Below are 25080 nucleotides of genomic sequence, written 5' to 3'. Positions count from 1 at the left end.
GCTCTTCTTCTACATAAAGCAGCTGGTCCTGCTGCTACCCTGCGAGGGTAGCATGTCGAGCGAGCCAACGCACAGCAATGTGATTGGCATTAGCTTAGCGGAATCGAGCTCAGGCGGGGCAGAGGTCCGTGCGAGAGAGCGACGACGCGACGTACTCGCGGCCAAGCACCGAGACATGGTCGAGCCACGGCGACATGGTCGGGTACAAGCTCGACGCGGTGCTGCTGAGTGCTAGCCACGCACGGCGCTGAAGCTCGATCGTGTGCTGGTCGGGGAGGTTGACGGGGTCGAGCCACTTTTGGTAGCCCCAGTAGTACGCCGTGCTAAGGCACGTGGACAGCGTCGGGTCGGCGGCCACAGCGCTGGCGACGAGGCGGCCGGCCATGGCATGCAAGAAGTGGTCGACTTGGCCATACTGCTGGCTATGCAGCGTCGCGCGGCCCTTGGCTTCCAACTTGACAATCGCCAAAAGGACCGCTTGCACCTCGGCCTCGGTCGCATAAACCTCGTCGGGTCGGTCCATGGGCGAGACTGGCGTCCCAAATTTGGACAAGTCGATCGTGCGTAGCTCGGGCAGTCGTAAAAAGTAGTGGGCGACGTTGCCAATCTCGACCTTGGCGACGACGTGCCCGAGGACAGTGACGGACGACGTGCGTTGCACCGGGTCAAAGCGCCCAGCCGCTTGAACCCACGCTCGCGTCGCTGCAAGTGTCCCTGCCTCCCGCGCTTCGTACCAGCCGTTGTTCGATCCGGCGTCGCCGGCGGTCATGTAGATGCAGGTGACTGCGGTATCCGGGTCGGCGACCGCCTTGGCGACTTGACCGGACATGAAGAGCTCATGGTCGTCTTGGTGCGCCGTGAGAAAGAGCACCGACGACGTTCGCGCGGTAGGTGCGACTGGCAGCGTCGTTCTCGGGCTGATGACCCCCAGCGTCGACCGCGGCCGGTACAGAGCCGTGTACAAGCTGCATTTTTCCATCAAGTAGGACGACGCAAAGCAGTTGGACTTGGAGGGGAGGCACTGGCGGTGGCAGTCGTCATTCGAGAGTGCTGGCACCACGAGTGTCGTCGATGCCAAGCCGCGGAGCAGTCGCTTCCCGATAGAGATCGGTGACGTCGGGTAGTTGACAAACTGGATGCTGCGGAGTGGCGACGTCGTCGTCGGCACATTGTAGCAAGTCTGCGTCGGCTCGTCGTAGAGGAAGACGACGTTCACGGCAGCGTCCGGCTGGGCCGCCACGAGCTTCGCGCAGCGAACGACCGAGTTGACGTTGGTCGCCACCACGCGCTTGGCGACCTCGTCCCCGAGGTACCGGTCGGTCATGGTGACGTACTGAAAGTCGTTCAGTATCTCGGCCCACGCGTGCGGGTTCTGGACCCAGCCGGCAACGACGTCGGTGTCGGCATCGGCGTGGACCACGGGCACGACGACGGCACAGACGCCACTCTCCAGCGTGAACCCGACGCCGGCGCACGTATCGGTGCACGCCGCGTGGCACGCCGCGAGGGTCGGTGCAGAGAGTGTTCGCACAAAGGACGCTGGAAACTCTTGCGGGCCAAACGGAAGAAAGCTGTCTTGGCTGCGCATCCACGTCGTCGCCGGCGCCGATGCGCTGCTGGGTGCAAAAGTGTGTGCCATGCAGAGCTGCGACGCCGCGGCAAAGGTAAAGTAGGCAAAGCGGTACGTGCTGGCCACGAGCGCGCACTCGCCGGGACTGCGCACGCGCGGAAAGTACCGGACGTGCGTCGACGCAGCAACCAGCTCATGTGGCTGCCCTGCGTGCTGCGCCTGGAGGGTTTCGTTGGTCATGATCCGCTCGAACGCATATAGAAAGGCCTTGTACGCCGACGTCTCGAGCCAGCGAGCTTGCGGCAGCACGCTGTACGCGATGCGCGGTAGCGGAAACTCGCCAAAGATTCGAGTTTGCACTTTGGTCGGACCCGGCGGTGGCGGTGGCGGCGGTTGTGTCGAGGGCAGGGCCAGCGACCCTGACGTCGATCCCGGGGCCGACACCTTGCTCCCTTGGTTGGTGCGGAGGCTACAGACACCGCCCGACCAGACGTAGAACGTGCACCCGGGCGTATCGGCGCAATCTTGACAGCACGCACTCGAGAGCGCATGGCTGGTGGTCGCGAGCTGGGTCCCGTCGTAGGCAACGTCGGGCTCCGGGACACCGCAGCTGCCAACGCCGCCCGTTGTGCCTTTCGAGCCACCGATGGCGCCAAGTGCGATGGACGCTTGGCCTTTTGTGTGCTTGAGGTTGCACATGCCGCGACCTGTGTATAAGCTCCAGACATACGCGACGCAGTTGGCGTCGCATCGCAGTCGGCGCAGCACGCATCGGCCGAGTCCCGCGGAATCGACACAATGTCGTTGCCAGAGTAGTCGACGTCCTTCTCGATCGTGCAGACGGACGCCGGCTTGTTGACAAGGGCGGATCGAGCACCAGCGCGAGGTGTGGGGTCGCCTACGAGTCGCCGCAAGTAGCAGCGGCCTTTGTCGTCAGGGGTCCATACAAACGCTTGGCACCCCGGCGTCTTTCGGCAGTCGTCGCAGCAGTCTTCGGCGCGGCGTTGGAGCGACCACGACATGTCGACGCCGCGGTACTCTGTGTTTTCAAGCACCGGCGAGCAAAGCGGCGAGGATGGTCCGGGGATTTTGGCCGCGCGCGCGCCGGCGGCCGGCATATGCCACCCGATCGTGTGCTTGAGGTAGCACGTGGATGCGCCATTCCAGACGTACACGACACACCCCGGCGTTGCGGCACAGTCGGTGCAGCAGTCGTCTGGATTCGACCGCGTCGTGGTCTTGATGTCGTTGCCATAGTAGTCGACATCCTTCTCGATCGGGGTACATACCGACGACGCATTCTGCTGGGCGCTGACGGCGGTCGCCAGCAGCAGAACTGCCACAAGAAAGCACCGCATCGGACTGCAGAAGTGAATTGCCTTGTGTGTACCAAAGCGGTGACGATCGCGCGGGCATGAGCACTCGGCAAATCAGACGTAGACAGGCAGGCGATCGTCTGATCACAACTCAGAACTTATCCATGGGATTGGCTGGAAGTAGCGAATCACATGATATCTTGGGTCTTGTTGGGCCAATCCAAACCACGATTGGACGGCTAGCTACACCCCTAGCCGCATGAACCGCAGGCAACGGGTGAATTCGACTGTCGACGGTGGCACGTCGACGGCATCGATCTGCGACTTTGCATATTCAGCAATGTGTGCAGCACATGATCATGCTACTCGATATAATACTACTGTACTACTGTAGGAGCTTTAATATGGACGTTGAATCGGGTTAACGGGTTAACCAGCGACGATATTGCGTTGGTTCGCGGAGGATAGTTGCTTGCAGAACTTCCTGTTACCGGTATAATGCGGTGGCTTGCATCACAGAACAGCTCCGGCAGCGCACGGATTTCCACTTTTTTCTCCGAGTTCAACTCTAGCCGTGCTACTGATAGCTTGAATCTTGCATGGCCAGAGTACAGTACGAGTCGGTGTACCTAACACAAGACATGTGCGAGGAGGTCCGTGCGAGACTAGAAACCTCGGCCGGACCATATAGTCCATCGTTTTGTATCAAGTGGAGTATCGATTTATCAAGCGCTGTTCGCGTTTGGCGCGAGGTGTGGGCGATGTGGCCGCTCGATAGATTCGGTTGGGAGCGGTCCTGTAATATGCTTGATCGCATCGAACAAAACTGGGCAAGTGATTGGGATCACGCGCGAGACGTCGGGCAACACCAGCAATCAGACCATGCCAGAGGCCACGGAGACTCGGCCGAGGCGTCTGGCTTGGATGCGATGAGGCACATGGGGTAATGCCATGATCGCAGTGGTCCACGCAGAACGAACTACTGCCTGTGTTGCGTCGCTATCGCATCATGGTAGCAATGGAGGACCCAAATGATGCTGCGGGTGTCGTTGGCGTTCTGGTGACCTTGCTTCGGTGCTGCACGAAAACCTGCATTAGCGGCGCCGTCGTAGTATTCTCCAGACACAAAGGTCCTCTCAGTCTCGGTGGCAACAAAGATCGACGTCCAGATCAGAAGTCACTCGCGTGCTTCTTCGCTTGGCGAAATCCAAGTGTTGTGTCTTCCTCGCAACTCTCCCGTCGACGTATAGACAGTGTCAAATACAGTGCCTGATCCATCCTAAACAGTGTCTGGACAAAAAGATAGGTTGCGATCTTTGCCGCTCTGTGATTGGCTGTTATCGACCAATGGCACCGCGAGGGCCAGAAAGGCCGCGATGGCTCCGTTCGACGTCGTCGTGCGTGGCCCCAAGGCGCCCGCGCCGCTCGCACGGCTGCATGGCCTGCCGTACTTTGTCATTGCGCAGATCATCTTTGCCACCAACGCCTTTGTCCTCATCAACTGGTATGGCGCGCTCGGAGCGGTCGCCGGCCTCGGCCTCGGCGTCATGGGCTCGGTCCTCGACGCACTCGTCTCCAACAGCTTTGGCTACAACATTATCGTGCTCCGCTACAATGGCTTCTCCGACTGGTCCGTGCTTGGTGCGATGACGCTCGCGCTTCTCGGCGGGCAGCTCATGAACGTGATTGTGATCGAGCACCTCGCCGGTCCGATGGCTGTCGCGGACCTCCTCGCGACGTCGTCGTACACGCCGTGGACGCTCTTTGGCGTGCTACTCAACCTTGGCATGAGCGAAGTGGTCTTCTACACAGGCCACCAGTTTCTCCACGAGACATGTCCAGAGCTCCACTTGATGCACCACTGCTGCCTCCGACCGACGGGGTCGACCAACCTGATTTCCGACCCGCGCGACGTGGCGATCGAGCTCGGCGGTCCCGGGGCGCTCTTGATCATGAACCATTTCCTCTTGTGGGAAGAAGACGCGACGATCCTTCTACTCTCGTACCTCTTTGTGACCTGGTACTATACCCTCACGCATCACGAGTGGCTGGCAACGTATCACATCAAGCACCACACGCGCCTCAATGCAGTCTACACGGTCTACATCAACCAGCCAGGGGACGCACGGCGAGACAGGATCAGGAGTCTCCTCAAGCGGCCGCCCAAGCACTTGCTGCAATAGCCCCTCGTGCCACGTCCGACGCCAGAGCCGGTTTTTCCCGCGTCCAAAACGGCATCCTTTATGTGGCTCAAACACTGCGCCGATATCGATACCAAGACAGACTGTCATGAGATTACAATCAAAAAAGCATATAAGATGCAGCACACGAGCTTGGTTAGCGCAGCGGCGCGCCGAGGGCGTGGTTGACCGAGCTCTTGCACTCGACACCCTGCGACGCCGTGTGGTTGGTGTTGGGGATGAACCAGCAGTGGCCGCGCGCAATGCCACCCGGCACCGTCGCCGACAAGTTGAAGCCGCCAAAGACCCAGTCCTTATCGAACGAGACCCACTGCACCTTGAGCCAATCCTTCGAGAACGTGAGCTCCATAAAGCCATACGGGTTGCCAGCCGCGGCCCACTGGTTGTTGATGAGCGCGTTGTGCTCGCCGACGGCCGTGTCGGTGCGGATACCGCCGCCGCCGCCGTTCTCGAAAAAGTGCGTGCCCCACGCCGACTTGTCGTGCGAGAAGCCGTGCGTGTGGCCGTTGAACCACGCGTTGACGTTGCCGTCCTGCAGCAGCTTGTACCACCGCATGTACTTGGGCGGGCTCATGTGGTAGTGCGGCGAGTAGTGCGTGTTGATGATCTTGAAGGTGGCGGTCGACGCCTTGATGTCGCGCTCGGCCTGCGTGTACGAGTCCTGCGACCACGCCTCGATCTCGGCCATACACGCGCGGTACATGGTCACGTTGCCGCCCATGCACTGGGGCATGCCTTCGTTCGCGGCCTCGCAGCCGGCGTTGGAAATCCCCATCTTGGCCGAGTAGCCAAAGCACTGGCAGCAGATTTGGCGCGCGCCATGGCTATCCGCGTGGTTTGTGTCCAAGTTGAAGATGTCGACCGAGACGCCGTCCTTCTCGTATGACTCGACGTAGTAGTGGTCGCGCAGCACCCACCGGTCGCCGTTCGGGCTCTTGTAGTTTTGCTGCAACTTGAAGTGCTGGTTGAGAAAGTACAGCATCTCTTCCGTCGACTTGCACTCGTAGTACCGGTCTTCCTGGTGGCCGCAGAGGTACGACGAGCCCGCAATGTCGTGGTTGCCGAGCACGTTGAGCCACTTGATGCCGGCGAGCGACGGCTGCGAGTACATGCGCTCGAACGTGTCTGCGAACCGGTAGTGCACGTCCCAGCTGCCGACGCCGTTCCAGTAAAAGTTGTCGCCATGTCCGAGGACGTAGACAGGCTTAAGACCCCGGTCGGCGAACTGGGCCGCCGACTGCGCGAGGATGTTGGCCACGTAGTGCTGCGAGTAGTAGTCGACCATGTACCGCTTCAGACGCGTGTTGACCTTGCCCGCGTACATGCGGCAGCAACTGCCGGGGTTGCCAAACTGCTTGCCGTACGTGGCGCCCCAGTCGCCGATGGCGAGGATCGAGAACGCCGGCGTCTGCGTCTCCGGGTCCGAGTCGGGCAGCGACGTGCTCGTCATCGCGGCCGTAAGCCCCTGGTGCCCCGGCGCGTGCGTCGCCGAGATCTCGGGCGTCGGCGCAATCGACGCCGTCGGCGCCTTGACGGCGGCGACTGTGGTCACGGCACCAGACGAGTGCAAGGCAAGGTAGACCACGGTCGAGACACCGACAATGGCAACGGCCGCCAGCAGCACGCTCTTCTTGGTCTACACACATGCATATGAGCATGCGCATCGGTGGAAGATGGGGCGTCAGGACGTACGACGGCGGCAAAGCGCGATGGCGGCGCGTCGTCTTGGTGCAGGAGCGAGTCGGCTTCGCGCTATTAAGAGTAGCGGCATGAGCCTGGGCCGCCGGCAGAGGACGGAGCGGGTACTGTACCTGGGTCGACGCCATGGCAGAAATTGAGTTCTGACACCAACCAGCCGTCGGCTGAAAGGCATCGTGGGTGAGATATAAGAAAGGACATGGTAGCATTTCACCTCTTACATTTTATATACTGTAGCGCTCGATATGATGACACGCCAAGAGATGCCAAGCACGGGACACGGCAAGTACCGGTAGCACGATGCAGCCCACGTGCCCACGTGTATCAAGCGTTCAAGCGTCCGTGGTGTCAAAGGAATACAATTGCTTGTTCCTTGGCGGTGTAGAGCCTTCCTTATCGATGGTGGGTCGAGAGGCGTTCACCGTAAATCCCAGTCAACCGCGATCAGAAAGAATGCACCTCGAATGTGGGTAGCTCTGGACACTTGGAACGAGGTATTAATAATCGACGTGCGTGTGGACACAGAGCTTGCCTGCAGTGGTGCTAATATCGTGCTGAGAGCCCGAAAGCAGAGTCAGGAGGCAGCCAGTGGATAAAACCTCGTGAACTTGATACTCTGTGGGAGTAAATACTTCAAGATCGTCAGGCGGCCAACTGCTATCACTTGCCCAGCCAGTCAACACCCGCCGTGGCGCGCCAGCCAATCTCTCCCCGTGCCTTCTTCAGGGCGTCGCATAAGCCAATCCTGCTGGCGCCCCTGTTGCTGCCCTCCTGTTTCGGCTTGGAGCAAGTCCACGCTTCTTCGCCCATCACGGCCACTTGAGGCCAGTTGCATAGCCCCAACCGTTTCCATCCATCAGATGCCGCAGCTGCCGCGAACATCCGCGACGCCACCACGCCAGAGCGTATGCATAAACATGCTCGCAGGGCGAGTCAGGACCGGTGGGCCGGCCAACCGCTTGCTTCTCGCAGCACTGCCATGTAGTGGCTTCGACTCAGGGAGCTCTGGCAGTCCACCTCGGAACAGCACCATCGGGTCGCTGGTCGAGGTTTGATTGACAACACAGATCTTGAAAAAACCACGGGCCGTTGATTGAAGTTACCCCAAAAGAAAAGCTTACGCCCGAATCGGTGCGCCGAGCGGCGTGTCGATCGAGCTCTTGCACTCGACACCAAGCGCTCCGTTCGCCGTGTAGTTAGCGCTCGGAATGAACCAGCAGTGGCCGCGCGCGAGGCCGCCTTGCTTGGTCGCCGCATAGTCGGTGCCACCAAAGACCCACGCATTGTCAAAAGTGACAAACTGCACCTTGAGCCAGTCCTTGGAGAAGCTTAGCTCCATAAAGCCGTACGGGTTGCCACCGGCAATCCACTTGCTACAAGAGGCATGAGACTTCCTCGCGACAAATGAGTCAAGGACCAAGGACGTACTTGTTGACGGTCTCGCTTGTGACGCCCGACGACGTCTCGGTCACGATGCCACCGCCGCCGCCGTTTTCAAAAAAGTGTGTGCCCCACGTCGCAATGTCGTGGTTGAAGCCGTGCGTGTGGCCGTTGAACCACGCTTGGACGTTCGTCGACTTGCAGAGGTCGTACCACGCCTGCATCTTGGGCGGGCTCATGTGGTACTGCGGCGAGTAGTGCGTGTTGATGATCTTGAAGTCGGCCGTCGACGCTGGAATGTCGCGCTTGGCCTGCGTGAGCGAGTCGTCGGCCCAGTCGGCGATCGTCTGCATGCACGTGTTGTACATGCCGACGTCGCCTCCAGCACAGGCCTTGTCGCCAGCGTTGACGTTGTTGCACTTGCTTTCATCGTAGCCGTACTTGTACGAGTAGCCGTAGCACTGGCAGCATACTTGGCGCGCGCCGTGGCTGTCGGCGTAATTCGTGTCGACGTTGAAGATGTCGACCGAGACGCCGTTCTTGGTCACACGCTCGACGTAGTAATGGTCCTTCATGAGCCACCGGTCGCCGTTCGGACTCTTGTAGTTCTTCTGGAGGTCAAAGCGCTCGTTGAGGTACTTGAGCATCTCCGCCGTCGACGAGCACTCGACGAATGCATTGTCCTTCTCGCCGCAGATGAAGTTCGAGCCGCCAATATCGTGGTTGCCAGCGACGTTGACCCACTTGATGCCCGCGAGCTCGGGCTGGTTGTACATGTCTTCAAAGGTCGACTGGAACCGGTAGGCGGCGTCGAGGGATCCGAGACCGTTCCAGTAAATGTTGTCACCGTGGCCAATGATGCGCACAGGTGCAAGCTCCTTGGCCGACTGCGCGAGGATCGTCGCCACGTGCTTTTGCGACCAGTAGTCGACCTTGTAGCGCGGCAGCGCCGTGTTGAGCTTGTTCGTGCCCTCGTACAGCACGCAGCACGAGCCCGGGTTGCCACTCTCCTTGCCGGTCGTGCTACCCCAATCGCCGATCGCGAGCATCGTCACCGCCGTCGTCTGCGTCTCGGGGTCGGACGTCGGGTTGACCGCCACGATCGGCTTGCCGTTCGACGATGTCGGCGTCGGCGTCTCGTCGCCGGGCGCGACCGTGCCGCCTGTCGTCGTCGTGGCGCCCGGGCGCGTCGTACCAGTCGGCGCGGTCGTCGGTCCGTTGTTGTTGTTGTCGTTGTTGTTGTTGCTGTTTGACGCCTGCGACGAAGTGCTGTTCTTGGTCACGAGCACGCCCACGGTAGTGCCCACGACGGCGGCGACGACCACGAGCGCCACGCCAATGATGATCAACTTGCGCTTGTTCTACATGACACATGAGCTGTCTTCGCTCGCAGGTATGGCGGCGTACGCTCTTGGTCTCGGGTGCCGGCAGCTCCGCGTGGACGTCCACGGGCTGGAGCGACGACTGCTGCACGTACGGGGATGCTGGACCGCCTGCCATGCTGCCAGCAAAGATGCGAATGCCACCGGACTAGATTGCCCAAGAACTTCGAAAATGGATCTTCTGGCATCCGGATACGACGCGTCGGTACCGGATAAAGCGCCAACAGAAGATTTTATCTTCTCTTGTTCTCAATTTTCGAGAACACCACCAACCGCAGCTGCCCGCAACCTTGCAGGTACAGATACCTCCCAGGAGGAGGCCGAGCAAGATGGAGCGGGCGGCGCTCGGATACCCAGAGGTTGTGATGGGGTCATAGCACTTTAAAAGAAGTGCTGTGCAGAGGTGGTGGTGGGAGCTGCACTTCACCGGATGCGACCGAGTGGTCTTGCCTCATTTCACTTTTCAGATTCGCAGATTCGCAGATTATTAGGGGTGCTAGTACGTACGGGGTGTGACGACACCGTCGAAGGGCGTGGGCGAGCTCGAGACTGCGTCAAGGACGAGCTAGGGTTCGGGCTGGGAAGAGGGTTAGGGATCCATTGACGAGGGCGCTGCCGATTTGGCCTCGACGCGCCAGACACGCAATCCAGGACGCACGAAACAAGATTGTTGATTCAAAAATGAGGCAAAATATGCACTCGCATCGCACTTACAAGGGCGCGCCGACACCGCCATCGACCGACGACTTGCACTTGATGCCTTGAACGCCGCTGGCCATGGCGGCGGCGTTCGGCACGTAGTAGCAGTGACCGCGCTGCAGCCCGCCCTGCACCGTCTTGCTGAGATCCATGCCGCCAAAGACCCAGTCCTTTCCAAAGGTGACAAACTGGACCTTGAGCCACTCCTTTGTGAAGCTGAGCTCCATAAAGCCGTACGGAGTACCGGTCGCGAGCCATTGCCTAGGCATGAATTCCATGAGCAAGCGCGATGAAGCGAAGGGTAAGGCTACGTGGTGACGTTGGCGACGACGCTGGCGGACGGCGACTGCGAGATGATGCCACCGCCGGCGCCGTTTTCAAAAAAGTGCGTGCCCCACGTCGAGATATCGTGGTTGAAGCCGTGCGTGTGGCCGTTGAACCACGCTTGGACGTTCGTGGACTTGCAGAGGTCGAACCACACTTGCATCCTCATTGGGTTCATGTGGTATTGCGGCGAGTAGTGGGTGTTGATGATCTTAAAGTCGGCCGTTGACGCCGCAATGTCACGCTTGGCCTGCATGAGCGAGTCTTCGGACCACCCGTTAAGGACCTTCATGCACGCTTTGTACATGTCGGCACTGCCACCGGCACAGGCCGGCTGACCGACGTTGACGTTGTCGCACACATTGCCCGGGAGCTTGAGCTTGGCCGCGTACCCGTAGCACTGGCAGCAGACCTCGTTGGCGCCGTGGCTGTCGGCGTAGTTGGTATCCAAGTTGAAGATGTCGATCGAGACGCCGTTCTTGGTGACGCGTTCGACGTAGTAGTGGTCCTGGAGCGACCACCTAGCATTTGACCTCCGCGTTGCGGCGAATCCATACGATCGTGGCGTTGTCATACCGGTTGCCATTCGGGCTCACATAGGCCTTTTGCAAGTCAAAGCGCTCGTTGAGGTTCTTGACGAGGTCTGCCGAGTCGACGCACTCGCGGAACTGGTTGTCTTCTTCGCCGCAGATGAAGCCCGAGCCGCCAATGTCGTGGTTGCCAACGACGTTGATCCACTTGATGCCGGCGAGCGATGGCTGGTTGTACTTGTCTTCGAACGTCGTCTGGAAGCGGTACCCGACATCTTTCGTGCCGACGCCGTCCCAGTACATGTTGTCGCCATGCCCGATGATGCGCACGGGCTTGAGCTCGGCCGCCGACTGCGCGAGGAGCGTCGCCACGTACTGCTGCGCGTAGTAGTCGACCTTGTAGCGCGGGTTGCGCGTGTCGACGGCGCCGTTGTAGAGGACGCAACACGAGCCCGGGTTGCCGTTGGCCTTGCCCGTCGTGCTGCCCCAGTCGCCAATCGCCAGCATCGTCACCGCCGGCGACTGCGTCTCAGGGTCCGGCATCGAGATGCCGTTGCTCGTCGACGTTACCGACGCCGTGACGCCGGTTGCGCTGCCACTCGCCGGCGCCGACGTGGTGGTGCCAGTGCCACCCGACGCGACCGACGCGCCTGCGGTCGCATTTTCGCCGTTGACAATGATCGACGCCGCCGTGACGGCGATCGCAATGAGGGCGACGCCACCGAGCGCGCCAAAGACGAGGTTGCGCCGCTTATTGGTCTACGCAACTGTGACGCACTGCTGCATGGCGCTAGCGAGTCGTACCGCAGCGGTCGTGCCACTGAGCAAACCGGCGGATTCGAGGTTCTCGGGGTTCTGTCTCGTCGGCGTCTATGCATACAACGTCATGCACTGTGTCGAGAGGAGGCGCACGACCTGCACGGAAGCCATGGTCGCGGCCAAGAACGCTTTTGCGATGTGCGACGGTGATGCAGGCGACGCCAAGGCCGTGTGCAAACCTTTCATACAGAATAACCCGTTATTTTGCAAGATTTTATTGCAACATATGTTGTATATATATACTTCGTAACCTGTAGAATCCCATATATTGTTGTAGGACATACTTCAATATGACAACCGGCCCAGCGTGGGATCCCAGTGGTATCCTAGAAACGACGCGGCCTAATTAGGATTTTACCCTTGACGGCAAGAGCGCTCTGCACAGCACAACCCTCGAGCTCAACATGGTAGTAGCTCTAGCATCGTAGAAATATATAGTACACGGGAAGGAGCTGCTCGTATGGACCTGAGATTGGTGCTTTGCCGACGAGAAAGCTCGACGAGAGCCACCTTGAAGGAGGCCTATCACCCCGCAACTGCCACGCCGACGCATCCCCCTCCACGTCCTCCTCCTGACCACACGTTCCTGTCGATGTGTTGAGAGTACCGTAGACAAATCTGTGCATTTTGACAGCTTGCTATTAGTACACTCGCCTCGGCTGTCCGACTTGTCTTGCGAGAAAAGTTGTGGCGGCCCCGAATTGCGAGCGCCTGCTTCTAGCGGCACGCCATGACAGAGTACAAACTAGTATGGGCATGCTTTCCATCGCCTACCGGAAAGAATCGTTTCTTGACGCCAATGGGAAAAACGGAAGAGAGGAACTCGACGAAGTGCGACGCTTGAGCGCCATCTCTTACCCGGGCAGCAGGTCATTGGAGGCCGTGCGTGTCGGGTTCAACGGAGGTCGGCCGAGCAAGGGCATGCACAACAATGCAGTCGTTAGGGTCAATGATGACAGGAAGGTTGCGAGCTTTTCCAAGACTCCAAGCCGCCCCAGTCTCTCTTGACAGGGGTTTTCTGCTCGTGCACGATGATGTCGGTAGGCAGTCGCAACGCAACTTGGAGGGGCCATTGATGGCAGCGATGCAACACTCGACTCACTGGTAGGATCAGACCTCGAGGAGCAATGTAGCAAGTGCGGTCTCGACAACGGCAACGAGTGCAGGAGCCAGGACGAGAATCTGCGCTGGTGGACCGGACGAGATGTGGTACCGTAACGACGAGCGTGAACCACACGCGTTGCAACCTCCGAGTCGCTCCCGACCAGTCGATGCTCAAGCAACGATGCGTAGAACCCGATGCTTTCGCGGAGAGAGAGGTTCCAAGCCGCTTGGAAGTCTGCTTGGGTCAAGCAAGACCAAGCCACCCATCCGAACGTACATCCATCAGGAACGAAATTCAGGAACGGCAGCCAAGAGCGGCGCTTCTAAACGCAGCATCGATACCAGCCACTGCAAGCATCTAGTAGAAGATTGGCACCCGACAGCAGCGCCCGTAGACCCACCTTGCATCCGGTATACATAGCCGCGCGCACCGTCTCGGCTTGGCTGCATTTGTCGCTTTCGCTGCGTTGCGTGGGTGCGCCGGCGCACCAACAAGAGCGAGCTACACAAGAGCGCTGTGGCAAGGTCGGGGCAAGGTGCGTGACACCGTACGTTACCAAGTCTGCCGCGACTGCTCACGTAATGACCATCAAATTTTGTTCAGCATGTGCAATGAGGCGTGCGTGGCAGTGATATTTCGGATCGCTTTGCAGCTCGACCCTACGGTACTGTACAAGTAAGAATACTATCCGTTATGTTGGCTTCCCTCGGCTTCCCTCGCCGCCAAGCAGACCACGGAAGCACGAAACTCTCCCATGACAAATTCATCGTCCTGCCGTTGGGTGCCATCCAATGTGCACCGAGCAGTGGGCATCCCAATAGCATATCTCTATAAACAAACAAGATAGAAAGCAGATAGGAGGGCGCGATAGGACTTATCACTCTAGCAATGATCGTCGTCATGGCACTCGAGTGCTAAGTTATCGGTATGGCGCATTGGACGCCAGATCGTCGCTACATCGCGGAGGACGCTGGCGACCTGCCGCATGCAAACTGGCATCTGGGCTGGCCTTTCTCGTAAAGGCGCACCTGTTCATGTCATATCCGCCCCTTCTTTCGAATATATCGCACCGAAACAAATGTATCCAGGTGCGAGATTGCTCTGAGTGGGAGGTGCCACCTGGTCGTTACGACGACGCTGGCTTGCCCGTTGCCAAGTGTTTCTGCAGACAAAAGCCCGACGAGAGCCGTATCCCTCGTCATATCGCAGCCTTCTCCATCGCCATCCCTCTCGGCACGCCAGCGACGACGATTCCAGGAGAGATAAGATGCCCAGCCGCCGTTCAGACTACGATTTGCACCGGATGAGCTACGAAGACAGCATCGCGGTGCTCGACGAGCTGCCATCCCAGAAGGAGGCCCACACCGCCCGGGTACATAGCGAGATGGTCCATGCATGACAGCTCATGCGACGCCTATGTAGCGGCGCCGCCTCGTTATCTTTGGCGCCATGGGCGTCTTCGTCGTCCTCGGCGCCATCGCGGTCACGACCATGGTGCTCATGAAGAACGGCACGACCGAGTCGTCGACGTCGGCCAACGACAGCGGCAACAAGGCCGGCGGCAGCACGACCGGCGGTGGCGGTACCAACACGGGTGGTGGCGGCACCTCGACGCCCGACAAGCCGGTCGTCGACCCGTCGACCGGAAAGCTCGCGCTCAAGCCGACGACGGACCCGGAGACGGCGCCCGTGGCCTTGACGATGCTCGCGATCGGCGATTGGGGCGGCAGCGCCCTCAAGGTCAGCGGCTCCAACGAGAACGCGGGCAGTTGCTGCATCTGGTACAAGAACAAGATCCAGCCCGAGACGGCGCGCTTCAAGGTCGACTTTTGGGCGCAGAAGCACGTGGCCGCGCTCATGGGCATGTCGGCGAAGGAGCTCAAGCCGCTCGCGGTCTTGAGTCACGGCGACAACTTTTACTGGAACGGCATTGCGAAGAACAACCACAAGTACCGGTTCCAAGACACGTTCGAAGACACGTACAACGACCCGGCGCTCATGGCCGTGCCGTGGGTCAACGTCATCGGCAACCACGACATTGGGGGCGCGCACTTTATCTGCGGCGACGGCTGGGACAAGGACGACAACTTCTTCGAGTGCGAAGACACGGCCATGATGTCCAAGTACCTCAAGGAGCGCTTTGACTTGCAAAAGAACTATGTGAGTCCCAACAACAACCGGTACGCCAATTACTCTCTTTTCAAATGACACTATTGACCATCTTCGGATTAGGTGGCTCCTGAAAGACCACTATTTCGTCCACTCGGTCTCCAAGAACGGCGTCTCGGTCGACATCTTCAACGTCGACACCAACCACGCCGACAACCACGGCGCGTCCCAAGTGTGCTGCCAGTGCTTTGGCTACTCGTACAAGTACGACTACGACAGCACCAAGTGCGACGACGTCAAAGTCGGCAGCAAAATGTGCGCGGGTGGCAGCGCCGAGATGTACAACACGTGCATGGAGACGCTCGAGGGCTGGGCCCAAGACTCGCTCACGCAAGCGCTCAAGGACATGAAGGCGTCCAAGGCGACGTTCAAGATCGTCAACACGCACTTTAGCCCGCTCTACCACATGAACCCCGAGCGCGCCAAGAAATGGTACGATAGACAATGTTTTCCACGTGTAGGAACACGAATGGAATATCTAACTTGGGACCAGGTACGATGTGCTCAAGGCCGGCAACGCCAGTCTCTGGATCAACGGCCACACGCACGGCTTTGACCACGGCATCAGCACCTTTGGCACGCATCTCATGGAGAACGGCGGTGGCGGCGGCATCGTCACCAAGGCCTCCAACGCCGGCTCGGACGCCATCGTCAAAAAGTATGTGCCTCGATACCGAGTATCCTTGTGTGCTCAACGCTGCATGTCTTAGTGTCTGGACGGCCAGTGGCAACCCGTACGGCTTTATGGAGCTCAGCTTCTCCAAGGAGTGGCTCAAGGTGCAATTTGCCACCTTTGACAAGCAGTGGAGCTTTGCCGGCAACGACCTCACGGCGACCGTCAAGGGCGGCGTCGCGCGTGGTCACTGCTGGTTCATTCCGAGCGGTCAGTTCATTGCCCCCGGCTCTCAGGGTGTCGAGTGCAAGAGCTCCGTCAACGGCGTCATTGGCGCCCCCGCCCGATAAATTTCAACAATATCAAGTAATATGAGTCCGTACATCTACGCGAGTAAATGACGTCGTGCTGTTTATAAATTATGTCAATTGTGTACACATTGTCCTTGCCGATCCGCGTTGTCCTGGCCTGCACTCTCTTTCCCGCCTTCCGGTAGGACTTTACCGATTTCTATAGCGGCAAAAATCCGATTTAGGTGATGTCGCCTGGCACCTGATGCCATAGCTTTCATCCTAATTAGGACATTTGGCCTGACCTTGCACTTGGCTACACGCGACGCTGATTGGTGCTTGGATTTTTGTGGGCTTTTCCGTCGAGCTCTCTACCCCAAGGGCCCCTTGCTACCCGCATCCCTTCTTGCCGGTATGTTGCATAGCTTGTTGTTGGGCACGCTAAGCTAGTGACGTTCAAGCCCTCGGCGGCTGCGTCAAACGATAGGCTTCGAATTACTGGCCAATCACCGAGCGACGACGTGCTGCGTTTTTCTGATCCGGCTAGAAAGTGCCAAGTCGTATCTTTGGGCATTCCTGCCAACACCTCCTGTCGACGACGATGCGCCTCGCTCTCGCCGTCTTCGCCCTCGTGTCGCTCTCCCAGGCGTCCATCGACGTCATCGTGCAGTCGTCGCCATCGAGCCTCGTCTCGGCACGCACCTTCCCCATCGGTCTCGAGAGCACAACGATTGAGATCGTACCCCGCGGTGAGCGCCTTTACGACGCGGCCTTTGCGTGGACGTCGCAGTACGGCTACGTTGCGCTGCACGCACACAACGTGATCCTCGACGGCATCAACGAAGCGGGCCTCTCCGCGGCTCTCCTCGACTGGGGCACGTCGATCCCAGTGCCTGCCGGCGCCGACGGGCTCCCTGTCATTACCGCGCTTGTGCCGTTTGTGTTGAGCAACTTTGGCTCGCTCGACGACGTGCAGGCCGGCCTCGCCCACGTCCGGCTTCGACCCATGGCACAGCACGCGTGGCGCCTCACGGTCCATGATAGCAAGGGCCGCAGCCTCATTCTGAACGCGACCAATCACGTGCTCGATGCGCCCCGCGTCGTGCAAGCTGTCGACGACGCCAAGACGACGCAGTCCCTCCGCCAACACGATGCCACGCGGCTCGTGCGCGTGGCAGCGACCGACGCGAGTGCGGCAACCACCGGTGTACCGTCGGCAGTCGCTAGTGCCGTCGCCCGCTTTGACGCTACGTACACGATCCAGGCTTCGGCGCAGAGTCTTCTCGTGCGTGATCATGACGCCAAGACGCTGTATTTGAAGAACATGGCATCGCCGTCGGTATTGCACCAGATTCCCTATGATGCCGAAGTGATGGAGCGCGCGACGCTGCAGCTGTCTGAGGATGGCGCGCTCCTGACAAGCAACTCGTGGACCAACGTGATTCTGGGGTGGCTGTTTTTGCTTGTGTGCATCGCGCTCTCGATCGCGTCGGCCCAAGCCTTCATGCGCCGCCAAGGCTACCACCACCTCCAGTTGATCCACAAGTAGTCCAAGTGTTTGTTCCGACGACGAAGTGCATGTTGTGTCGTGTAATCTATGTCAAAGTGACCAAGTGATGGCGTTCCTCTCTCGTGTGGACGACACGGTTGCAGCTGCCGAGGTGCGCAAGTGGCACACATAGAGTTGCAACCGAGAGCTGGTGAGTGTTTTATAGTAAGGGGCTCGCGGGGTTGGTGTACTTGCAACAAACGAGAGCCAATTGCTAGTGCTGGTGGATTCAGCCACCAAGCGTGTTCAAGTTGAAGGACTCCATCCGCGATCAAGACCATTACTGTACCTTCCCTGCACTCACAAGGGTCTACTGTACTGCATTTATAGAGCATTCATATTCCCTGTTACTTATGTACTATACACGTTAAGACCGCTGGCTGGCGAGACGACTTGCCAGCGTCCAGAAGGTAGAAAGTGGTCGTAGCCATATCAGGGTTCGGGTTCCGGCTTGGCGCACCCCGTCGTGTTGTCAACACCACGAGCGTGCGTGTGGAGGACCGACGACGGCAACCCGCTTGCGCTGCGATGCGGGAAGGTTGCTAGAGTGTGTACAGGTTGGCACCCATCGGACCGAGAGGCTATGGACATTAAAGATCGACCGCGAGGCACATGTGATTGGTCGCCAGTAGTATCATGTATCCATATCCGTGCGTCACGTGGAAGATTAGTTGGAGCGTTTTGCGGCTGTTGCGCGGTCATTTTTAAACGTAGCCTTCGGTGCGCACTCGGGCATGGCGTCGCCTTCGTACCTCGGAGACTTGCCTGCGAACGACCACGTCGCGGTCCTCGATACACCGACGTCGGCGCCGCCGCAGGTACGCGTCGCGCACCACGACGGAGATGAAGTTGACACTGTAGCGGAAGCGGAAATGGCTCGTCTTTGGTGTGCTCGGCCTCGTGGTTGTCGGTGGTGCGATTGCAACGACCTTTGCTGTGCTCTACTCCAAGTCGCCGTCGGCATCTCCACCGGCGACGGCCTCGGACGCTGCGATCGGCGGCGGCGCGACGAACGACACGACATTACCGAGTGTCGACGGTGAGGACTTGCGCAAGACACCAGCGGTGACCACCGTCGACGTCAACCCCAAGAGCGACCCGGAGAAGGCGACCATGGCCTTTACGATGCTCGCGATTGGCGACTGGGGCAGCACGACGGGCAAGGTCAGCGGCTCCAACGAAAACGCCGGCAGCTGCTGCGTCTTGTACAGCGACCGCGTCAACCCGAGCGAAGACCGGTTCAAAGTGGACTTTTGGTCCCAAAAGCACGTGGCCATGCTGCTCGGCAAGTCGGCGAACGAGCTCAAGCCCGTTCGGATTCTCGGGCATGGTGACAACATGTACTGGAACGGCGTCGGCTCCAAGGACGTGACGTACCGGTTCACCGAGACCTTTGAAAACGTCTACAACCAGCCGTCGCTGAAAGGTGTCAAGTGGCTCAACGTCGCGGGCAACCACGACATTGGCGGCTCGAGCTTTGTCTGCGGCGACAAGGACAACGAGTTTCGCGAGTGCACGAGCACGGCCGAGCTCTTGGCGTCGCTCGACGAGCGCTTCTCGCTGCAGCAAAAATACGTGAGCCCCGACCAGCAACGGTACTAGTCCCTGCTTCTCAATCTCAGACACTCTCAGCATGCGTGGACTAGGTGGGTTCTCAAGGATCACTACTACGTCGAGTCGTTCGAGAAGGACGGCGTCTCGGTCGACATCTTCAACATTGACACCAACCACGCCGACAGCCACGGCGCGCGCCAAGTGTGCTGCCAGTGCTTTGGCTACTCGATGAAGCTCAAGCTGCCGAGCAAGACGTGCGACAGCGTGCTGCCTGGCGACGCGCGCTGCGCGGGCGGCAACGCCGACATGTACAAGGCGTGCATGGACAAGATCGAGGCGTGGGCGCAGGACTCGTACACGCAGGCGGCGCGCGACCTCAAGGCCTCGACCGCCACCTTCAAGATCATCAACACGCACTACTCGCCGCACTACCACATGGGCGAGCCCAAGATGAAGGCGTGGTACAAGCTCTGCAAGGACTATGGCGTCAACGCGTGGTTCAACGGCCACACGCACGGCTTCAACCACGACATTGCAAACTGGGGCACGCACTTTTTTGAAAACGGCGGCGGCGGCGGCATCTACACCAAGTCGGCCAACGGCGCGACGACCGACTACGTCAAGAGGTATGCCCACCCTATGATTGTCCTCGATGACCCTTCTTTCTCGACTAGTCAATGGATGGCCGGTGGCTTCCCGTACGGCTTTATGGAGCTCAGCTTCTCGGCCGACTGGCTCAAGGTCCAGTTTGCAACGTTTGACCAAGCGTGGCAGTTTGGCGGTAACGCACTCGAAAGCACGACGCAAGGCGGTGTCCGGCGCGGCCACTGCTGGTTCGTTCCGCACGCCAAGGCGGCGGCGCTCGGTGCGATCGGCGTTGAATGCAAGTCCTCGGTCAACGGCGCGATCGGTGCACCGCTCACCTAGCACTAAGACGACGTTATCGTATTTTATGCTTGGTTGCTTGGTCTTGCGACAGGCGCGTCCGCTCTTTTCATCCCCGGAGCGTCGCGCGCGACTGCGATACTTACGCTGTTACACCGTGTGCTCGTCGAAAGCCAGCGCACCCGTGGGGTTCCCAGGACCTTCCCAGCGACGTTCCCCATCGCCGTGGTCTGAGGGGCTGCTCACACGCGCGTCGAAGTAGAGACATAGACAATGCTTCTTGACGTCCCACTGTCAAGAGCGTCTGCGTCGCGGCGTGGCGACCGCTGCACGGAAACGGCAAAGTGGACGATCAAGATAGACTTGATACTTTCGAGTATATTGAGACATACTTGGTAACTGCCAGAAAGGCCAGACCGGCGTCCATACAAACGTCAAGAGATGACGATCTTGACGACCTGCGCATTACGCTGGGAGAGATAGCAGCAGGACAGAAGCGGCTGATTCGTGGACGCCATCGCCTCGGAACATTTTCATTTTCCCATTTCGACCCGACGCCGCGGTCGACCTACACTTGAAGCATGACCATGTCCCCAGACGACTACCTCCAAGAGCCCACGGCGGTGCTCGACAGCAGCAAGCCTGCGTCGTCGGCTGGCCGGGTACGCCTGCATACGACTCGTATCTTTAGCTTGGCCACCTTGTCTGATGCGCCAACCTCGTGTAGAAGAAGAAGATCATGATGGCCGTCGGCGGTGTCGTTGTCCTCGCCGTCGCTGCGACCGTGATTGCCGTTGTCGCCACCAAGAAGAGCGACGCGTCGACATCGACGAGCGGCGACAAGGCGACGCCCAAGTCGACGCCGGTCGCAACGTCTGGCGACACGTCCATCGACACGTCCTTGGTCATGCCCAAGAACGAGACGGTCGACATGAAAAAGTTCAACCCGACGACCGACCCGGAATCGATGACGCCGGCGCTCACGATGCTGGCCATTGGCGATTGGGGCAGCTCGCCCGGCAAGGTCAGCGGCTCGGACGAGAACCCGGGCAGCTGCTGCATCGTATACGGCAAGAAGACCAACCCGAGCGAAAACCGGTACAAGGTCGACTTTTGGTCGCAGAACCACGTGGCGGCCATGATGGCCATGTCGGCCAAGGAGCTCAAGCCCGTGCGCGTCATTGGCCACGGCGATAACTTTTACTGGGACGGTCTCGGCGGTTCCGACAAGGCGTCGCGCTTTGCTAACACGTTCGAAGGTGTCTACAATGACCCGGCGCTGAAAGGCGTCAAGTGGGTCAACGTCCTCGGCAACCACGACATCGGTGGCGCCGCGTACCTCTGCGGCGCCGAGACGGCCGAGTTCATCAAGTGCAAGAGTGCTGACGAGCTCGTCAAGAACCTCAAGCTCCGCGCACAGTACCAGATGGAGTACAAGTCGCCGGACAACGACCGGTGGCTGCTCAAGGACTTTTACTACGTCGAGTCGGCGACGGCTGGTGGCGTGACCGTCGACATCTTCAACATTGACACCAACTACGCCGACAACCACGGCGCCATGCAGGTGTGCTGCCAGTGCTTTGGCTACGGCAACGACATTCCCGACTTTCCGCACTCCAAGTGCGAAGACGCGCAGCCTGGCCGACCCGAGTGCGCAGGTGGCGACGTCGGCATGTACAACGCGTGCATGGACACGATCAACGGCTGGGGCAAGGACTCGCTCACGCAGCTTGACCGCGACCTCAAGGCGTCCAAGGCCAACTTCAAGATCATCAACACGCACTACTCGCCGCAGCACCACATGAGCCCGGACAAGCAAAAGGTCATCTTCCACATCGCCAAGGACAACAACGTGCAGCTCTTCATGAACGGCCACACACACGCCTTCTCGCACGACACGACTGCGTGGGGCACGCATTTCATTGAGAACGGCGGCGGCGGCGGCATCTACACCAAGTCGGGTAACGCGCTCTCGAACGACTACGTCAAGAACGTCTGGGTCGCGGGTGGCAACCCGTACGGCTTTTTTGAGCTGAGCTTCTCCAAGGACTGGCTCAAAACGCAGTTCGTCACGTTCGACAAGAGCTGGAGCTTTGCCGGCAACAGTCTCGAAGGCACCAAGAAGGGCGGCATTGCGCGCGGTCATTGCTGGTACATTCCCAGCGCCGAGTACACGGCCAAGGGCGCACCTGGTATCGAGTGCAAGAGCTCGATCAACACGCCGCTCGGTGCACCCCTGGGCTAAGACGACAATCAGTTTTGCGCGACACTATACTATAAACACATTCATGTCGATACACCGATACTTTGATACAAAGCAAAACGGGGTGCAAACGAAGACAGGCACGAGAAATGCCGATGGAACGAATTGACAAAAATTCGATGGAGTTGTTGTCGTCGTGTCGTGTTCTAGCCTTCTACTCGTCTATCCTTCTATCGCACCGAGGAATCTTTTGACTCAAATTGAAAGATCGCCTCCATGTTTCTTCCACGAATGCGCTCAAGACAACGCGTCACGTCCACCTCTGAGTCCTGCGTGAAGCTTGCGGTCGTGACTATACATCTCCCATGGACTCTACCTTCAAAAAAATGTCAACAAAATATGCGACATTTTGTTTTCTTCGACGACAAAAAGTGCATGAGATTTGTTGTTCAATGTGGTGAAAGCTGTGAGTACGCGTGGCTACGCCGGCGGCGGACTCGAGCGAGGCGACATCTGCAACCAGACGCCAAGCTCGGGCTTTCGCACGATCCCACGCGCCTTTGGCTGCAACGGCGGCGCGTCCTCCGAACGCGAGAGCACGCATTTCTGAAGGACAGCGACGAGCATGCAAGTGGCTTCGAGGACGGCGAAGCGCATGCCGACGCAGTTGCGCGGACCGCCCGAGAAGCTCATGAACCGATACGCTCGGTCTTTCGCGCGCACGTCGCCATCCATGTGGTCGGTGAGGTGTCGCTCGGGTTTGAAATCGAGGGCCGAGCAGAAACTCAAAGGCCTCTGCGATCGGATGCGAGCTGTCGCGAAGTGCGTTGACGTTGAAGCCGAAGCCTGTAAGCGCAATCGTGTCGAGCGCCGAGAGCTGCAGTACGCGGTAGACGTCGGCGCTCGACGCAGCGAGAAGCACGCTCGCCGCCTCGGCCGCGACCTTGGCCATGGCCGGAACCATCGCGGCGAGGTACTCCCAATGGAATGCTCGCGCCAAGATGCGGCGATGCACTTTCCACTCGTCGTGCATCAGCACCGGCAACGAGTTGTACCCGAGGTGCTCGCGAATGTGCTTTTCGATGAGCGGCATGGGCTTGCGGTAGCTGGACGAACACACGACAGCCCGGACGGCTCAGCCTTGGTGACAGCGACCACGCGCATGCTTATGAGTCGGAATGAGACCATGCCATCGGAGCTGGCCGCGTCAACAAAGACCCGGGCACTTGCCTCGAGCTTGCCCATGTGCTTGGCGACGCCAAGCAACGGCGCGTGGAGGTTCTGCGGGAAGGCGAGACCCGGTACGAACGGCTCGTTGCGGCAGTACCGGTGGTAGAGGTACGCGACTGCTAGCGCAACGCCCACGGAGGCTGTCGTGACGAGGTCGGGCATCGCGTTGCGATTGTGGTCAGGCGCTCGAAAGTTCGAAGGGGCTCCTGCGCGGGGATTGGCCGACAATGGACGAATCAGAGCGCGCCAATCCGGATTCCAGAAGCGGATACGCCATGTATCAGCCAATCACAGCGAGCGAAAGCGTATCCAGCAATCCCATGCAAACACGTCCTCCACAGCACGACCTTGCCAGCTCGATACTAAACGACCCGTTGGCAGCGATAGCTGTGGTAACTATCTCGCCATATACTATCCTGGCTAGTGAGTCTGGTTAGACCTGAAGAGCCCGGCAACGAATACTGTAGCGCGAAGCAGCATTCGCACATGTGCTCGCCATGATTCTCGCCAAGTAGGCAGTTGACGCCGTTCACTGCATAGCACTCGGGCTGCGAGCTCTGGGCGGCGAAGCGTACCATCATGAAGCCTTCCCACGTACCAAGGAAGCGCCAAGGAGCTTCGATGGTGCCGGGCGGCGGTGTCGGCAGCACCGTTGCATTGAGTTTTAGGGCCACTCGTACAAGGTGACGTCGGAGGCGACGCTGGTACTAGTACCGAGCAGCAGCAAGAGGAGAGCGCCTACCAGTGGCAGTAGAGAGTTCATGGATGTAAAAAATGCAATAGAGCTCGTGCGTAAGGAAGTGGGCGAGGGATGCACCGCCTTTTTGGACGGCCGAAACCCATGCCGCCACGTTATCCGGATGATTGGCGATTGGTGGTCAGTTCACATCCATACTAATAAGCACGGGAATACGTCCCTTGATAAGTCAATTAGACAACAACAACAGTCATAGTACGAGACAACAACATCAGTCATAGTACGCGATAGGATAGCACCGTCATGGCCAGCCATGGCGACGGTGCCGCGATGTTCGCGTCGAGCTCATTTCAGACCCGAGGTGGCAGAGACACTGCCGTACTCAACCACACGCGAGCTCTTGTGCCACCAAGAGTGAGTCGCATCGAATACAAAAAAGAATTCGTCATTAAAGATTTACGAGATCGGGGCGCCGATTGCACCGTTGATCGAGCTCTTGCACTCGATACCAGGCGCGCCCTTGGCCGTGTACGTCGAGCTTGGGATGAACCAGCAGTGGCCACGCTGGAGCCCACCGCGCTTGGTGCCCTCGAGGTTGTTGCCGGCAAACGACCACGTCTTGTCAAATGTGACCCACTGCGCCTTGAGCCAGTCCTTGGAGAAGCTCAGCTCAAAAAAGCCATACGGGTAGCCAGCGCCGGCCCAGACGTTCTTGACGAAATCGTTCGAGAGCGCGTTGGCCGAGCTCGTGTAGATGCCGCCGCCGCCGCCGTTCTCAATAAAATGCGTGCCCCACGAGCGACGTGTCGTGCGAGAAGGCGTGCGTGTGGCCGTTCATAAAGAGCTGGACGTTCGTGTCCTTTGTG

The 25080-nt window shown here is 59.2% G+C and overlaps 11 protein-coding genes across 11 annotated transcripts; 5 read left to right on the top strand and 6 right to left on the bottom strand.

Annotated features, from left to right (window-relative positions):
* Window positions 1-109: 109 nt before the first annotated feature.
* SPRG_08882 (hypothetical protein) lies at window positions 110-2928 on the bottom strand (the record flags this gene model as incomplete). Its single annotated transcript, XM_012348227.1, has 2 exons — window positions 110-2277; window positions 2301-2928. The coding sequence occupies 2 exons, from the start codon at window positions 2926-2928 to the stop codon at window positions 110-112; spliced, it is 2796 nt and encodes a 931-aa protein (XP_012203617.1).
* A 1334-nt stretch (window positions 2929-4262) lies between these two features.
* On the top strand, window positions 4263-5127 carry SPRG_08881 (hypothetical protein; the record flags this gene model as incomplete). Its single annotated transcript, XM_012348226.1, has 1 exon — window positions 4263-5127. One exon carries the CDS (start codon window positions 4263-4265, stop codon window positions 5067-5069), a length of 807 nt encoding a protein of 268 aa, XP_012203616.1. The 3' UTR covers window positions 5070-5127.
* A 27-nt stretch (window positions 5128-5154) lies between these two features.
* On the bottom strand, window positions 5155-6913 carry SPRG_08880 (hypothetical protein; the record flags this gene model as incomplete). Its single annotated transcript, XM_012348225.1, has 3 exons — window positions 5155-6723; window positions 6780-6839; window positions 6899-6913. 3 exons carry the CDS (start codon window positions 6911-6913, stop codon window positions 5224-5226), a joined length of 1575 nt encoding a protein of 524 aa, XP_012203615.1. The 3' UTR covers window positions 5155-5223.
* A 989-nt stretch (window positions 6914-7902) lies between these two features.
* Window positions 7903-9707, bottom strand: SPRG_08879 (hypothetical protein; the record flags this gene model as incomplete). The annotated part of the gene is made up of 3 exons (XM_012348224.1): window positions 9573-9707; window positions 8214-9526; window positions 7903-8158 (listed from the first exon to the last, which is right to left on the bottom strand). The coding sequence occupies exons 1-3, from the start codon at window positions 9663-9665 to the stop codon at window positions 7903-7905; spliced, it is 1662 nt and encodes a 553-aa protein (XP_012203614.1). The 5' UTR covers window positions 9666-9707.
* Window positions 9708-10257: 550 nt separating this feature from the next.
* SPRG_08878 (hypothetical protein) lies at window positions 10258-12030 on the bottom strand (the record flags this gene model as incomplete). Its single annotated transcript, XM_012348223.1, has 5 exons — window positions 10258-10507; window positions 10558-11091; window positions 11147-11859; window positions 11905-11970; window positions 12016-12030. 5 exons carry the CDS (start codon window positions 12028-12030, stop codon window positions 10258-10260), a joined length of 1578 nt encoding a protein of 525 aa, XP_012203613.1.
* A 2131-nt stretch (window positions 12031-14161) lies between these two features.
* Window positions 14162-16217, top strand: SPRG_08877 (hypothetical protein). Its single transcript, XM_012348222.1, has 5 exons — window positions 14162-14396; window positions 14447-15204; window positions 15257-15625; window positions 15687-15851; window positions 15904-16217. Exons 1-5 carry the CDS (start codon window positions 14292-14294, stop codon window positions 16154-16156), a joined length of 1650 nt encoding a protein of 549 aa, XP_012203612.1. The 5' UTR covers window positions 14162-14291; the 3' UTR covers window positions 16157-16217.
* A 424-nt stretch (window positions 16218-16641) lies between these two features.
* SPRG_08876 (hypothetical protein) lies at window positions 16642-17645 on the top strand (the record flags this gene model as incomplete). Its single annotated transcript, XM_012348221.1, has 1 exon — window positions 16642-17645. Exon 1 carries the CDS (start codon window positions 16698-16700, stop codon window positions 17643-17645), a length of 948 nt encoding a protein of 315 aa, XP_012203611.1. The 5' UTR covers window positions 16642-16697.
* A 734-nt stretch (window positions 17646-18379) lies between these two features.
* SPRG_08875 (hypothetical protein) lies at window positions 18380-20126 on the top strand (the record flags this gene model as incomplete). Its single annotated transcript, XM_012348220.1, has 4 exons — window positions 18380-18463; window positions 18507-19240; window positions 19292-19825; window positions 19874-20126. 4 exons carry the CDS (start codon window positions 18380-18382, stop codon window positions 20124-20126), a joined length of 1605 nt encoding a protein of 534 aa, XP_012203610.1.
* A 545-nt stretch (window positions 20127-20671) lies between these two features.
* On the top strand, window positions 20672-22396 carry SPRG_08874 (hypothetical protein; the record flags this gene model as incomplete). The annotated part of the gene is made up of 2 exons (XM_012348219.1): window positions 20672-20746; window positions 20812-22396. 2 exons carry the CDS (start codon window positions 20672-20674, stop codon window positions 22327-22329), a joined length of 1593 nt encoding a protein of 530 aa, XP_012203609.1. The 3' UTR covers window positions 22330-22396.
* Window positions 22397-22767: 371 nt separating this feature from the next.
* Window positions 22768-23679, bottom strand: SPRG_08873 (hypothetical protein; the record flags this gene model as incomplete). The annotated part of the gene is made up of 3 exons (XM_012348218.1): window positions 22768-23082; window positions 23120-23393; window positions 23420-23679. The coding sequence occupies 3 exons, from the start codon at window positions 23677-23679 to the stop codon at window positions 22768-22770; spliced, it is 849 nt and encodes a 282-aa protein (XP_012203608.1).
* A 991-nt stretch (window positions 23680-24670) lies between these two features.
* On the bottom strand, window positions 24671-25052 carry SPRG_08872 (hypothetical protein; the record flags this gene model as incomplete). The annotated part of the gene is made up of 2 exons (XM_012348217.1): window positions 24671-24988; window positions 25011-25052. 2 exons carry the CDS (start codon window positions 25050-25052, stop codon window positions 24671-24673), a joined length of 360 nt encoding a protein of 119 aa, XP_012203607.1.
* Between the last annotated feature and the right edge of the window lie 28 nt (window positions 25053-25080).

This window comes from Saprolegnia parasitica (assembly GCF_000151545.1).
Source record: "Saprolegnia parasitica CBS 223.65 unplaced genomic scaffold supercont2.42, whole genome shotgun sequence".
Lineage (NCBI taxonomy): Eukaryota > Oomycota > Saprolegniomycetes > Saprolegniales > Saprolegniaceae > Saprolegnia > Saprolegnia parasitica.
The sequence above is the reverse complement of the archived record's forward strand: the minus strand, read 5'-3'. Positions and strand labels throughout refer to the sequence as shown.